The sequence below is a fragment of the Nicotiana attenuata genome, chromosome 7 (assembly GCF_001879085.1).
Source record: "Nicotiana attenuata strain UT chromosome 7, NIATTr2, whole genome shotgun sequence".
Taxonomy (NCBI): Eukaryota; Viridiplantae; Streptophyta; class Magnoliopsida; order Solanales; family Solanaceae; genus Nicotiana; species Nicotiana attenuata.
Window position 1 is genome coordinate 56,342,140 of NC_031995.1, and position 16,809 is coordinate 56,358,948.

Here is a 16,809-nt window from a genome sequence, read left to right on the forward strand (position 1 = left end):
CAAGTGCTAGCAACAACCTCTCTCAAGAACAAAGTTGTTGCAACCTCAAGGACCGGATCCAAGATTGAAGATATCTTAAGTCCTTACATTTGTTGAGTCTTTCTTATTTGTTCTTCATTGTAACTCCTATCTTGCTTTCTTAGAAGCTGTTTTTAGGAAACCCAAAATCCGTAAACTCTCCAATTTATGTTGTGACTAGGTTTAGTCATAATTTAAAATCTTTGTAACTAGAGAGTTACAAAGTGGTTTGTAATAAGTGTTATTACAAGTTATAGTGAGTAAAAGCCTTTGTAACTATAGAGTGACAAAGTGGCTTGTGGTGAGAGCATCACAAGTTAGTTAAAGTCTTTGTAACTAGGGAGTCACAAAGTGGCTTGTGGTAAGAGTACCACAAGTTAGTTGAGTTGAATTCTTTGTAATATAGTCATTACAAAGTGGCTTGTAATAGGTGTTTACAAGTTAATGAAGTTGAAAGCCTACAAGTGTAGGTCGTGGTTTTTGTCCCCTTGAGTTGGGATTTTTCCACGTAAAAATCCTCTATGTTCTTACTTACTGTCCGAGNGACGGTTCGTAAAAATGGTGGGATCCCAAAGAAAGAAAGTTCCAGCAGGAATTTCAAAGGAAATGATTGCTGTCATAAGTGTGGAAAGCCTGGACACTTTATTAAAGACTACCCTCTTCATAAACAAGAGCATTACAAACACAACTCTGACAAAGTAGCAAAAAGGAACCCGGTTCCTGACAAACGATTCAGTCGAAAAAGTGCAGCTGACAATGTTGTGAAGCAAGCTCTTGCTACATGGGGAGACTCCTCCAGTGAATTAGAAGAGGAACCAGATGCAGGAAGAAGCTCCATGATGACAGTGGAAAATGAAGCAAAGGAATATTATTTATTGTTTGCATTGACGGCTCAGTCCGATGAAGATGAAGAGGATGACAATGATGAGGTAACCTTCAGGGATGTTCAGAGAAATCTGAAGTCCTACTTTTCGAAGAAATTGATGTCATTAGCAAATGTTCTGATTGATACATATTATAGTTTTGTTAATGATAAAGATGCCCTAATCATAGAGCTAGGAGATGCTGAACAGTCTAGAGATGATTTGATGGTAGTGGTTGATGACTTGAAGGGAACCATAGAGAACCTTAGCAAAGGAAAGAATACTCTAATAGAGAAAATTGTAGTTAATGAGCAAGAAAGGGATGATATGGTAGTTTCCATTGTAGATTTAAGGGAACAAGTGGAAGAAGTAACTAGAGAACACAACTTGTTGAAAAACAAACTAAAAAATGGATAGAAAACACTTAGGGAGGGGAAGTGGCTAAAAAGGCTCAACTTGAGCTTAAGAGTGAGCTTAAGAAAATTAAAACAATTCTTGTTGCTGAGCTTGAAAAGAATAGACAACTTCAGGAGGATTTAAAAAGTGTTAAAAATGATCTTGATAAGTCACTTAAATAGACCCGATCCTCTGATGTAATGTCTATGTACAGGAGTAATGGTGGAAACAAGCAAGGTATCGGGTTCCAAAAGGCTAAAACCTCCTATAATCCCCATAGGAAGTACGTAACTGTGGCTGATAATAGGTTGTGCATTCACCGTGGTCAAACTGGTCATTACAAGGACTCTTGTAAAGTTAAAATTCAGTCTTTACGGAAAAACAAAGTTTTTGTTGAAAGGAGGCGTACTGATGAGGAACCTGGTTCCCTGAAAATAAAATATGTGCTGGCTGCATGGGCAAAAAGAAGTTTGATCCGCCTGCTCTATCATTATAAGGGACCCAAGCTGGCTTGGGTTCCTAAGTCTAATCATTGATTTAGTGTGCAAGGAACAGGGAAAGGGAGCAGTCAATAGTGGCACATGGATAGCGACTTCTCGAAGCTCATAACTAGAAGAAAAAATGATTTTCTTTCACTGAAGGACCTGCAAGGAGGGAGTGTATCCTTTGAAAATGGCAAGAAGGGATACATTCTAGGAGTTGGAAGGATCGGGAAGTCTCTTCCCCACTCTATTGAAAATGCATACTTCGCGAAGGGATTGAAGTATAGCTTGCTGGGTATTTCCCAAATCTGTGACAATGGGATCTTGGCTGTCTGAGTGTTGTTAATGATAATGCTGAGCTATGGCACAGAAGGCTGGGTCATGCAAGTTTCACGCTGCTGAACAAATTTGTCACGAAGGACCTGGTTTGTGGTCTGCTCAAGTCAAACATAAAAAAAAAATAGAGTGTGTGATGCATGTGCTAAGGGAAATATCTGATGTTTCAAATGGCAAGACTGATATGATGAGCCAGATGAAGGAGGCAAGTGAAGACAATGTCACATCCTCTTCCACTTCTCAAGAGGAACCTGGTACCCCAATTACTACCACTGAAGCTGAAGAAAGAGTTGGAGATGCAGCATAAGGAACTCTTGATGCAAAACACAATAGTGGAAGTCATAATTTTGTTGATGTCAATGATGATTCACATATGGAAGAACCTGGTCCGTCAAATTCTCAAATTCAAGTATCCAACTAGAAGCAAAAGAGTCCACATCCATTCAAAATGTAATCACATCCTTAGACTATGGTATTCAACCTAGTTCTAAGCAGTTATGCAAGAAAAGCTCCGTCAACTTGAGAGGAACAGTGTGTGGAACCTGGTTCCACGACCTGTTGACAGAACTGTTATAGGAGACAGGCTCCCCGTGCTTGGTGTGAAAGGTTTGTCAAAATTCCTTCTAGAAAATGGCTTTACAAGAGGGAAAATTAACAACACCCTTTTCCTGAAGAAACGAGGAAGGAACCTACTCATTGTGCAGATCTATGTTGATGGCATCATCCTTGGAGCAACAGTTGACTCTTTATGAGAAGAATTTGCAAAACTCATGCAAAAGTGAGTTAGAAATGAGTATGATGGGGGAACTGAATTTCTTCTTAGATTGACAAGTAAGCAAACTCCCAAGGGACAATGTTGAAAAGGTTCTGATTTGTATGAAGTTCTAGAAGATGAAGGATCAGGTAGCATACATCTTCACCAAGGCGCTGAGCAGGGAACATTTTGAAAGAAATCGTCTGAAATTGGGGTTGATCAAGCTCAACTGAGGACCTGGTCCCTCGATGATTGGCTATGTTAAGAAGGAAAAGTACAATGCTAAAAAGTGTTTTTCGGCAACATCTAACATAAATCTATACTGTTACAGGTATACACATATGGCAGTTTCAGGACAAAAACAAGTAAGAGCGACATTGCACTTCTAGGAGTCTTTGCTCAAAATTTTCACAAAACCGTCACGGAACCTGGTTCCTGTGACTCAGGTTAGTACTCTCTTCAATACTTATATGCCTTTTTAAGCTGCTGAAGTGTCATGTAATCAATTTGTTTCTGCCTTTCTCCTGCCTCTCCTCCTAACTTTTGAAGTCTAAAATGTTAAACCTTTTCTAAACTGACCCGTTGCCCCAAAAAGGCACTTCTCTATCTTACACCCAAATAAAACCGATTCTTTTCTTCAAAACCAAAATCAACCTTGTCTCAAAATAATCCTTCTTTCCAAATATTCCAGAAGTGAACCCAACTCTCTCACTATCCAAAAACCTAACTCCATCAGAATCAAAACCCCAAGAATTCTTTGGTAGATTTTGATGGAAGTTTAATTGAAAGGGAACAGGGTAGATCTAATATTCTAGAGCGTGAGGCTGAAGTTGTTGCTGGTTTGTGGAAGCCTTGAAGGATGGAGAGATTGGTAAATGTGAGGACTGAATGAGGAACCTGATCCCTCGAGCTCTTCTCATGAAGCCATTTTAATGATGATCATTTTCTCTTTGAGTTCTGTGTATAAACGAACTTCCAACCTAATAAAAAGGATTGATGAAAAGTAGGCTGATTGATAATGAAGTGGTGTGACCGGCTGATGTGATTGTGGAAGAGAAAATGAAATGAAATCTTTACCTGTGAGAAAGAATTAAAAAAAGAGGGGGTTGGCTGAGAAAGATGATGCAGATGATAAGGGTAAACAGATTGAGAAGAAGAAGAGGGATACATGGCTGCTCAGGGATAGAAAGGGTAGTGTAAGTGAGGAACCTGGTTCCTTACAGAAGTAAAAGGTTGAGCCATTAGGTTTGGAGGGAGCAGACTTTGAAGTCTCAAAAAGTGTTGTAAGGCGGAGTGTTGACTCTGATATTGCTAAAAGAATAGAGGAACTTCTTGACATTGTTGAGTTCCAAAAATAGAATCACCTCTTTGTTCCTCCAAGTCCCAATGTTTCTGAAGAAGAAGTAAAAACTTCTATGTTTTTTGTGTTACTATGATGATATATGTGCATGGGACTGAGTCTGTTCTTGATGAGACGAAACTTGGGGAGATTCTTGGTGATCTGATTGATGGTTCAACCTACTCACCTACGTTGAGAACCTGGTCCTCGAGGATCCTTGGCAGAATAGAATGCTAAGTTGAAGTGTGAGAATGAAAGATTGAGGAAACAGGTAGAGGAACTGAGAGAGCAAATGATCATTGATCAAAGGGGAGTAAAAGAACGAATGGACAAGCTCATCGAGGCCTTAGCCCCTTACTTTTCCTCCTGCCAGTGATCCATGTCTTTCACTCCTTCCAAATTCCCTTGAATTCTTATCTTCTTTTGATCCCTGTATTTGATGACATTGGTACTTCAGCTGTTTAAATTGTCATATTATGTATTGTTGAAACTACTACGCTTTTATTATAATTACTCCACTATGGGCAATCACTCTATTTTGAGCACAGACATTCACTTGTTGTTCTTGTTATTGTTTATGCTGTGTTGCCCAAGTGGCCTGAGTTAGTGTTGCTGAACTTCTTTTTGGTTGTGTTTCTTCTGTTATTCTTTTCGATGATGACAAAAGGGGGAAGTTATATAGGTGTCAACATGGGTGTGAAAGTTATATGGTATGGTGTCAACATGGGGGAGGAACAAAATCAAATTAATATGTTGTGTTGTGCATGAAAGATGGCTCTACTTCGCATGGGGAACATTGCTGATAATATGTTGATTATAGGTCTGATCCGCAGGGAAACATGTGAGAAATCTGGTTCTCAAGAGGAATAATAATTTCGGGTTTATCATCATCAAAAAGGGGAAAATTGATCTAAGTTACACTATGTCATGTTTTGATGATGACAAACGTTCTCAACGAACTAGGCACGGACCAGATGTGATTAATGCATGTAAGGAATGTGTTTCTCAGGGGGGAATAACTCTGGGTTTGTCATTCATCAAAAAATGGGGAAATTGATAAGTTATGGTACTTTGAGTATTGATGATTTGCCAAACAATCTTGAGGATCCAGTTGTGATCAGCTCCGTAGGTTCGGTTCTCATGGGGAATACGGCTGATTCGTAGGGGGAGCAATGTGGAGATCTGGTTCTCAGGGGGAATATCAATTCTAAGTTTGTCGTCATCAAAAAGGGGGAAATTGATAGGTTACAAGTACCTTGGGCATAAGTACTTTACTTTATGTTTTGATGATCTAACAAACTTACCATCCAGAACCTGTTACACATTTACAAGACCTTGAGATCACAAAGTTCCAGGTTGGGATCCAGCGTGGATATTACTCAACTCTTTAGAGCGGAAGGAACAGCTGAGGGAACAGGTCCCTACCAGTTTCCGAGGAGACTGTATGAAGTTAACTCTCCAGCAGAAAAGTTGCTGCCTGCATACGCTACTGCACAAGAACAGTGCAGCAGTCAACTTTCTATGGAAGGCTCTTTACCTACCTTGCTTACATCATTGTAAGTGATGTCACACACGTATAAATACAATCAAGGAAAGTAAATAACTTACTTCATGAGAGCACCAGATAAAGGACCTGAAGCATGCCTGGTACAATCATTCAAGTTAATCGACTCAAGATAATCTGGGCAGTGTGCCTTTAGATTCACAGGAACCAGATTAGGGACCTAATACCTTCGTGTTCCCCTGACAGAAGTATAAGTCAACTGTACAGCTGGAAAGCAACTGCAGAAAGTGATTGCCTGCGACTGTACACGCAACAGTGCAGCAGATAGTGCAGCAGTCACTTCCCATTGAGAAGAGGCATGAACTAACCAAGATTTGACATCACTAAGGTGATGTCTTTTATAGTATAAACCTGGTGCAAGGAACAAGACATTCCTCTCCAACACTTGCAAAATCAGAAAAGGAAATATTCTCTCAAGTGCTAGCAACAACCTCTCTCAAGAACAAAGCTGCTGCAACCTCAAGGACCGGATCCAAGATTGAAGATATCTAAAGTCCTTAGGTTTGTTGAGTCTTTCTTATTTGTTCTTCATTGTAACTCCTATCTTGCTTTCTTAGAAGCTGTTTTTAGGAAACACAAAATCCGTAAACTCTCCAGTTTATGTTGTGACTAGGTTTAGTCATAAGTTAAAGTCTTTGCAACTAGAGAGTTACAAAGTGGCTTATAATTAGTGTTATTACAAAGTGGCTTGTAATTAGTGTTATTATAAGTTAGAGTGAGTAAAAGCCTTTGTAATTATAGAGTGACAAAGTGGCTTGTGGTGAGAGCATCACAAGTTAGTTAAAGTCTTTGTAACTAGGGAGTCACAAAGTGGCTTGTGGTAAGAGTACCACAAGTTAGTTGAGTTGAATTCTTTGTAATAGAGTCATTACAAAGTGGCTTGTAATAGGTGTTTACAAGTTAGTGAAGTTGAAAGCCTACAAGTGTAGGCCGCGGTTTTTGTCCCCTTGAGTTGGGATTTTTCCACGTAAAAATCCTCTGTGTTCTTTACTTACTGCCGAGCTACTGTGGGAACAATTAGAGAACCTGATTCCCTATGCTGGTTGGTTTTACAGTCTGTTGCTTACAGTGGGAGCTGATAGAGAATCTCGTTCTCTATACAGTAGGAACTTATCTTGTGTCTCATTTACATATTGGTTCAGTAGTTAGCATTGTGGGAACTGATATAGGACCAGATCGCTATACAGTTTGGTTCATTAGTATTTTCAGTGGAAACTCATAGAGAACCTGGTTCTCTATACAGTCTGGTGGACGCTTAGTTTCCAACAAGACGTTTCCTGAGTCGTACTCTTTTTTCCCTTTCACGAGTTTTGTCCCAATTGGGTTTTCTCGAGGAGGTTTTTAACGAGGCGATGAAGAGAGCATCTCAAAGTTTAAGTATAATTTCATCGCTCGACCTATCAACTACTTTTCCAGGTCGACTAATGGAGGGACTAGATAGACTGGGAGTTCAGAAAAACATGCAAACTTCAACGTATATAAACTTCTCCAATGTATGTAAACTTCTCCAATGGATGTATAAACAAAGCAAAATATGCAAACACACAAGTTTTTCATCTCCACCAAGTTCATACATTATGTCTAGAGTCAAACATTCGACCTTGCTCGAATCGACTCACGTTCGACCTCGCTCAAATTTAATTACATTCGATCTCGTTCGAATCACTTAAAGAGTCAAACATTCGACCTCGTTCGGATCAACTCACATTCGACCCCGCTTGAATTTATTTACATTCGACCTTGTTCGAATCACTTAAAGGGTAAAACTTTCGACCTCGCTCGAATCGACTCACATTCGACCCCGCTCAAATCTATTTACATTCGACCTTATTCGAATCACTTAAAGGATCAAACATTCGACCTCGCTCGAATCGTCTCACATTCGATCTCGTTCGAATTTATTCACATTCGTCCTCGCTCGAATTTATATACATTCGACCTCGTTCGAATCACGTAAGATTCAAACATCGACCTCGCGCGAATCGACTCAAAATCGACCTCGCTCGAATTTATTTATATTTGACCTCGTTCGAATCACGTAAGAGTCAAACATTCGACCTCGCTCAAATTTATTTACATTTGACCTTGTTCGAATCACTTAAGAGTCAAACGTTCGACCTCGCACGAATCGATTTACATTCGACCTCGCTCGAATCGACTAATATTCGACTTTGTTCAAAATTTATTAATATTCTACCTTGTTCGAATCAACCAGCGTCCGACCTCTCTCAAATTAATTGACATTCGACCTCGGTCGCGTCAACTAAGTCAGGAAATCTTATAAAGGTCAAATAATCAAAGTCAAAGGTAACTCACCGGCCGCAGGTCTATGCCCAAACCTCTCATTAAAGTGTGACCACTCGTGAATCCCCACAGTATGAGGCAAAACCTAACTCACCCAAACGCGAATGTCAACGATTGGCAAAGGAGATCCCGCTCGGCTGCAAAAAGAGAATGAGAACAATCAGATCACCCAAAATAAACAACAAAGTCATTTGGGAGAAAAACACTTACGAGCAAAGTTCCACTCCTCGGGGAATCCGCTGGGGTTTGATACCACGTGCTATGTCTTCACGTAGAAGAAATTTTCCCAAAAATGACGATTAGTATTATCCTCCATCTTCACCACCAACACCTTTGTCCCACGGTGGTGCATATGAATCATCGTGCCCCTATGAAAACTTGGGGTGAAGAGGTGAAGCAGATGACGGAGATAAATACCATGGTTGGCCAGCTCCGCGTACTTGATAAGCATAAGGAAAAGCTTGTATATGTATGGAGAGAGCTGAGCCAGGCACACATTGTGAAAACGGCAAAAATCCTCCGCCGTGGAAGGAAGAAGAAGTGTATAGCCAACAACAAATGGGTACGCGTAAAATGCGCAGTACCCTGGGCGATGTATTTGCACTACATCACTACCAGCAGGCATGATTTCAACGTGGGCCGGGATTCGCCACTTAGCCCTAAATGCAGCAATCACCGCCGCATCCATCTCAGAAACAACGGGTTCAGCTTTACCCTCAGGTGGGTTCTTGAAGTCTGACCTAGCCTTCCCCGAACGTGGAATTATCTCATCCACGGTGGGGAAGTTTTCATATTCTACCATGGCTGCTTCTTCTTATTCATGAGGAGGTACATCCACAGCCGATTTTAAAGGATCAGAGGAAGCACTAGCCATTTTTCTGATTGTATGCGAAAAGGAAATGCAAAGATAAACGAGATGACAATAGTAGAAGATGCTGAAGGGAGAAAGAAAACACAGACGCTGGAAACTTGAAGAAGGAAAAACTCAGGTTTCAAAGGCTCTAGAAATGCAACAGTTCAAATGAGGAATACGTATCCCTATTTATAAGAATATGGGCACCCCAATCAAGAAAGCCCAAATGCCGCCTCATTAATTTCGAAACAGAAGAGGCGCGGAAAATGATGTAACGTATTGGGAACATGCGCCATTATGACGCATGATGAAATGATGTCAACTGACATAACGGTCAAGTGTGTCTCTTGAAGCGCCACGTCATCACCTCGCCATAAAAGGGTCACTACTCGGCCAATGTGCTTAGTTTTTTCAAAATTATAACTGGCGAAATTCGCCCGCTAAGCTCGTCCAAAAATAACCCCGGCGGATGGAGGGACTAACTGTATAGGTCAAAAGCTAATTGAAGGGACCTCGCCTGAAATAGGAAAATCAAGAATCAATTAGGCCGAGGTCATGCTTAAGAAGCAACACTGGCGAGCCGAGCAGCGAATTTCGAGGTCGAGCACCAGATAGGCCAAAACGACTAGTTTAGCAATAAGATATTTCTAAAGAATATTCAGAAAAATATTCTCTGTATTTGTACTTTCAGTAGGTAAGAAGAATGTCTCATATAAGTAGGAATAGAGAGAGAAAGGAGGGGGATCTAATCTTCTATCTTGATAAGCTCTCTCTAGAAAAGTTGACTCCCACATAACTACTAACATTATCTTTATACAAGATTCGATTTGTTGTGTTATTCCCAGCTTTTCCACGTCAAATCCGGTAAAGTATTTGATATTCCCACATTTGGTTATCTTACATCATTGTCGGAGGAAGAATCATCCACCTCGTTATATATTTGGGTGAATTATTCTCTTTATTTACAGCAATTGTCATTCATCATATTAATTGATTGTCCTCATTCTCTCATTTATTCACAGGAATATCATTAAATCACCTTTTGGCTTTTAACAGCTTTAAATGCGGTTTCTAGATTATTACTACCCATCAATCTTGGATCTAGGACTTATTATATTTAACTAGAATTTACCTATTATCATTTACTTAATTAGTTTAACAAAAATGTTTAACACTTTTTGGTCAAACATCGAACATATATAATTAGTGTATATTATAGATATATTGAATAGGAGCTGTTAATATTTTTGGTCGAGCAATTGAAAATGTTAAAAGTTTAATTAGAATGCAAGAATTTGTGGGTGCCTCTTTGCCTGTTAAGCTAGGCCTCGTTGGATCTTCCTCGTCATCTTCTTCTCTTGTAAAATTAATTGAAAATGTAAATTACTTGTAAAAACTACGTCATTCGCTTTAATTTATAAAGAAATTTTTTTTAAAAAAAACAAAAGAGAAAGCTCTTGAAACTTATAGTTCCAAAAAGCATGACATTTTATGACTATAAAAACATATTACTCTTTTTAGAACCAATTAATAAAAGATAATATTACATAAAATAGAATAGAGCGAGTAGTAGTTACTTAAAGTCTTGTTCGAAAAAAGGAGAGTGACTATTGTAGAACGTTATTAACAGTTTAGCGGATTCAGCAGTTTCTACTTAATGGATTCTAGTTCTCTGTTTTAAATAGAAAAAATTGCATGAGGCGCTTTATTTGGTCGCCCCCTTTTAATTTATACCCGTTTTGCTTTTCGTTTGTATCCGTACTCTTTTTTTTTGTTAAAAGCGTTTTAAAAAGATGATTTTGTCCTTCTTTAATAAAAGACTATTGACAAATTGCAGGACAAAAACTTAAGCATGTTTAGGCTGAAGTTTTAGCCAATGAACTAAAAAGCTTCAGCTTGTTTAGACTGAATTTTCGGATAAAACTCATTAAAAAACTATAGAATGCTTTACAAAACTTCAGCATGTTTTGGTATGAAGTTTTAGCAAATGAACTAAATAACTTCAGCATACATTAGCAAAAACTCTTTGGAAAATTACATACTGCAAGACAAAAACTTAAGCATGTTTAGTCAGAAGTTTTAGCAAATGAACTAAAAAACTTAAGCATGTTTAGTCTGAAATTTTAGCAAATGAACTAAATAACTGCAGCATGTTTTATCTGAATTTTTAGCAAATGAACTATATAACTTTAGCATGCATTAGCAAAAACTCATTAGAAAATTACATACTGCAAGACAAAAACTTAAGCATGTTTAGTATGAAGTTTTACCAAATGAACTAAAATGAACTAAAGAACTTAAGCATGTTTAGTATGAAGTTTTAGCAAATGAACTAAAAAATTTAAGCATGTTTAGTCTGAAGTTTTAGCAAATGAACTAAATAACTTCAGCATGTTTAGACTGAAGTTTTATTAAATGAACTAAATAACTTCAACATGTTTAGACTGAAGTTTTGGATAAAACTCATGACAAAACTGTAGACTGCAGGATATATAACTTCAGCATGCATTAGCGTGAAGTTTTAATTAGCTTCAATGTGAAACAACTTCATGCTATATTAGCATGAAGTTTAGCTTCAACATGAAACAACTTCATGCTACAGCATGAAGTTTTAGCTTCAACGTGAAATAACTTCATGCAAGTGTGATTCTGAAGATGAATCTAGATAAGTTTCTAATTTTTTTATAAAGCTATTGAGAGGAGAGGAGGAGATCTTTTTTCACGAATGAGGTTGCAGATCACGCGATTAATGTGTGATGCAGGTTTTATATCTTTTGTAAGGGGTGTAATTGTCGAATTTTTTGTCAGCTGGCTACCAAATCAATAATTTTTAAAAATAGAGTACAAGTTAAAAGGTGGCACAAATATAGGGTACGACTGCCAATCCCTTTTTAAATCTCGTGATTCTCATCTTTTTGAAACACAAGTAATCAACATTTTAACAAAATAAACTGCAAAGAAATTTTGGGAAAAAGAAATGATTGTTGAGAATAGTATTCTATTTTCTAATGCTGAAGTAATTAGCACTATTTTAAAATGTAGTGGTTTTTTCCCTCAAGTTCCTTCAGAGTTCAGACAATAAATAAACATAAATATCAAATGTTCTCGTTAACTAGAATTAATTTTAAGTTTTTAATAATTAAATCATGGGCTGGGCAGCTTTAAATTTGGATAGATTTTAAGATTTTCTGAGAAATAGTTAAAAGAAAATCCTATTATATACGAAATATACAATTAATTTCGCATGTATCTATCCGGTATTTATTTATTCCTAGAGTCAATATAAAAATAAAGATAATTGGACTAAACAAAGATCATATCTTGATTTGAAAAAATTAAGGATGAAAAGGTAAGGTCAACCTTTGACTACATTTTCAATTTAAAGAGAGGCATGGCAGGGGCTTGATTCTCACAATACTTATTAAGGTGTCAAATTTAAATAACTTACCTTTTAAAACTAAAAACTAAAAACTAAAAACTAAAAAACATCTTACCTTTTAGAAGTGTCAACATTTACATTGCATTTTCTTGAATATTACTAGTATAAAATATTGACCTTCACCACACCTAATTCACTTTGACTGGAAGCTGTTCTAGCGAGATGGGTTGCTGAAATCTAAGATAAAGATTTAAGGATAAGCATCTCTTGAAAAAAAGAATAAACGAGGAAAAGGAGTGTGATAATGACATCGGGTAGTCACTATTAAGTATGTTGTTTAAAATATATCTACGGATTACAATGTATTTAAATATTACACAATTTTGTTTAAATTTCAGGACCGGGCGTCCTAGAGTTTAAATCTCAAAATTCAAACTTCAGGACATCGTGTCCTAAAGCTCGAAATTTATGTCCTAAAGTTCGAATTTTATGTCCTGAATTTTAAATTAGTAGTTCAGAAATTCAGGACACTTAATCATGAATTTTAAATTAGCAGCTCAAAATTCAGAACACTAAGTCCTGAATTTCTAAATTCAGGATAGTCCTGAAATTTGAATAAATTAGTTAATCTTTAAATATATTATAAATTATTGACATACTTGAAAGCCTTAAAAATGGTTATTGATGCACTTACCCAAAAGGAGGAATGACAAAGATAGGTTATATATATTTATTCTTTTTGACTAAGAAGGCCTAACCCAAAAAACCCACTTTCCAAAAGTTCTTCTCCTTTCTTCTAATTAAAGAAGAGTATTTTCCTACAATGTGAAAGTTGACACTAGGAGACTGCAATGAAGTGGCCTCAATTTATGGAAAATTATAGATGAAGAAAGTGGTGTCTGTTTGTCACAAGGATTTAGTTGAGATACATTCATTATGTAAATAATACTACCTCCGTGCTATTTTAGGTAATATTGTTTGAATTCGTATGTAATTTAACAAACAAAAAACTTTAAACTTGTAATCTAAAATAAGTTAGAGATATTCATGTGCCTATAAATTTCTCATTAATTTTTGGTGAAGAGAAATTTAAAGTTAAATTATTTCAAAATAGATAAAAATATCACATTTTTTATACAAATCAAAAAGGAAAATACATCACATAAATTATCACAAATGGAATAACTTTTACACCATTAGTGTACTTTAACTTGTTATAAAAAAGTTACTTTGTTGATTTTCTATGTAATCTAATCAGAATTTAGCACATGGAATTATCTATTAGTGTTGGTTACCTTAACTTGCCAGTGTAATACACTATCAATAAACAGAACTTAAAAGCCTAGTCACAATATCCAACAGCCTTCAAAGAGTCAAAACAGAAAAAACAAGTGTATAAATAGGAGGGCCACTTGCCTCATTTTCAGCACAAAACACACAATAGAGCATAAGACTACTCCTCTCACGTTTCTTCTTAGTTCTCTCACAAGTCACAACTAGAGTGTGAGGGCAAGGTCAAGAAGGAGTTTGTTGTCTTTTCTCTATTATTTGTTTTTCTTTCTCTTGGACAATAGATTAATTCTGAGGGAAGTGCAATGGAGAGAAGGCAGGACTACAAAGGAAATAATATTTCTGAAGAGACTACTCTTGATTGGAGAGGCAAACCTTCAAACTCCTTGAAACATGGAGGAATGAAAGCTGCTGCTTTTGTTCTTGGTATCCATTCATCCCCTTTCTCTCTCTTCTTCCCTTTTCTGCTTGAGAGATCAGTTTAAATATTTTTTTGGTTTTCCACCCTGTGTGGAAGCCCGGATATAAGCCCGATTATATTCGAATTTGGGGAAAGCGCGCTCTATCAAAGATTGTTTCATAATTAGGCTCGAACCCGGGAACTCTGGTTAAGTGAAAAGCATCTAGTGCACCGCATTCGTAGTTAGTTTAAAGATAACTTCAAGTGTAGATATGTAAATTGGGCTGGTTTCTCCATTAGTAGTCTTTATTAACTTCTAGCAACAGTCTCTCTTTTTTTTTTTTTTTTGCCTTGTCAAAAGCATTACTCTTTCTGTTTTTCTTTCTCTTGTTTTAGATGAGATGAAAAGAATCCTTCAATTGGCCAAGGCAGTGGTGCTGCGAGTTCAACCAAACCCATTATCTTTTATATAGAGTTTAAATATATACGTGAAAAATTAATATTATTTTTATAAATATTAAATTTTAATATTAAAAATTTTAAAAGTCGAACTCATCAGATTTAAATTGTAAGATCCACCTCTGACTGTCTTGTACCTTATTTTTGTTGGTTATTAGAAAATGGCACTTGTTTCATTTGACCAGCTTGTATATTGCCATCATTTATTATTTATTCATTTGTTTAATGGTGCTTTTTTGTATGTGCAGGGGTTCAAGGATTTGAGATAATGGCAATAGCAGCAGTTGGGAATAATCTCATAACATATGTGATAAATGAGATGCACTTTTCATTATCAAAATCTGCAAACGTAGTGACAAACTTTATTGGGACAGTTTTTCTTCTTGCACTGCTTGGAGGTTACCTCTCCGACTCTTATCTTGGTTGCTTCTGGACCATGCTCATCTTTGGCTTTGTCGAACTTTCGGTACGTATATATTCATTCTTTATCTTTCATTTTGTCTCTTTCTACCCTTTCTATGTTTGTCATATATATAAAGAAAAAGATAAGAAAAAGACATCAAGCATTTAATGTGTGTTGTGTCAAGTTCACATTTTTGGTTAAATTCACACTTTGCTTTGACCTCTTGGATATGGTCCTTAAATAATCCAATTCTGGATTGATAACTGTTGAAACCCAGTACTTTTTCTCCCTGTCCTTGTCATGTTATTAAAGAGTCCGAGCAAGAATTTATTGGTTTCCAAAGAAAATATCCTATGTGATTTTTTCTTATCTGCCTAATAATGGACAGAGTTGTACTTGTGGAAGGCAGCAAGCACACAATAAAATTATTGAAATACATGCAAATTAATCCGGACATCACTATTGAAGAAACAAGAATTTACCTTCATTTATTCTGTTTTGGTTACTTTGAGAAATAGTCACCTCTGAATAACAAAAAGTTAAAAAGAGGAAATAGGATTATCATTGAAATCAAGATTGTACGCATTATCTATTCTACCAAATTATATTCTTGAAGTTATTTCCAAAAAAATTAATTTGTTGTAATATTTGTAGGGCTTCATACTACTGTCAGTCCAAGCCCACCTGCCACAGCTAAAGCCACCAAATTGCAATATGCTAACTGATGGAGAGCATTGTGTGGAGGCAAAGGGTTTAAAAGCTTTAATATTTTTTACAGCACTGTATTTGGTGGCATTAGGGAGTGGTTGTGTGAAGCCAAACATGATAGCTCATGGTGCTGACCAATTTAATTACCAAGACAATCCAAAGCAGACCAAACAACTTTCCAGATATTTCAATGCTGCATATTTTGCCTTCTCCATGGGCGAACTCATTGCTCTTACTGTTCTGGTTTGGGTCCAAACACGTTCTGGAATGGACCTTGGCTTTGGAATCTCTGCTGCTGCCATGGCTATGGGATTAATCAGCTTAGTTGGTGGTACACTTTTTTACAGAAACAAACCTCCTCAAGGAAGTATCTTCACTCCTATGGCACAGGTACTTTTTATTTTTCTATGTTTTTGAGGTCAACTTCTATACCGACAGTGTTCAAGAAATCTTAGAATATCAGGTCGTATAAAGTGTAAATACAGGAAATTAATTACCTGAAAACTAAGACGAATAATTTACACAATAGGTTAAAACACATACTCCCTCCGTTCCAATTTATGTGAACATTTTTGATTGGGCATGCACAAAGTTTAATAAATAATGAAGACTTTTGAATTTGTGGTCCTAAACAAGTCGAAAGAGGGTCCAGAGTATTTGTGTGGTTATAAATGTTTCTCATTAATGGTAGAGTTAGTTTAAGCTAAATTATTTTCAAATTTAGAGAGGGGTCGTTCTTTTTGTAACTGACCAAAAAGGAAATAGGTTCACATAAACTGGAGTAGATAGTGTAAAAGCTACATATATTGTCTCTGTTAGCTAAATTTTTATTTATGTTTTTTGTGTCAACTAGCCATGTAAAAAGTTTATGTTATTTTTTCATGTTTATTTTAGATTCCTTGATTGTAGTTCATCATTGACTTCGCCTCTTTCTTTGGCCTTTATGTTACATTATTAATTACTAGGATGTCTAATTATGAACTAGAATAGTGTTGGGTACCACTTAAATACTTTGTTTATGCTATTTTAGTTTCGAATCTGTGAGACTTTTATTGATTTGGCTCTGTTGATTATGGATGCAATTTTGTTCTCTTTCTCTGACACCATTAAAATAAAATCCCTCCATTTGTTAAATTAAATAATTTGAATAATGAAAGTGCAAGTGTTGTCTTCTATTCATGTTCCACGAAAGAGTCATTAAGGTGCCCATATTATATATCTGTCGGAGGATTTGGCTCCTTCCATTATCCTATACTAACCC

General features: G+C 36.6%; 1 protein-coding gene across 1 annotated transcript in view; it reads left to right on the forward strand.

The window, feature by feature from the left end:
* LOC109229131 (protein NRT1/ PTR FAMILY 4.3-like) overlaps window positions 13,733–16,809 on the forward strand; it is a 5,172-nt gene continuing 2,095 nt past the window's right edge. The window contains exons 1-3 of the mRNA XM_019394465.1: window positions 13,733–14,004; window positions 14,686–14,903; window positions 15,495–15,938. Of these exons, the coding sequence (XP_019250010.1) occupies window positions 13,884–14,004; window positions 14,686–14,903; window positions 15,495–15,938 (783 nt within the window). The 5' untranslated portion in view covers window positions 13,733–13,883. The remainder of the gene's footprint in view (window positions 14,005–14,685; window positions 14,904–15,494; window positions 15,939–16,809) is intronic.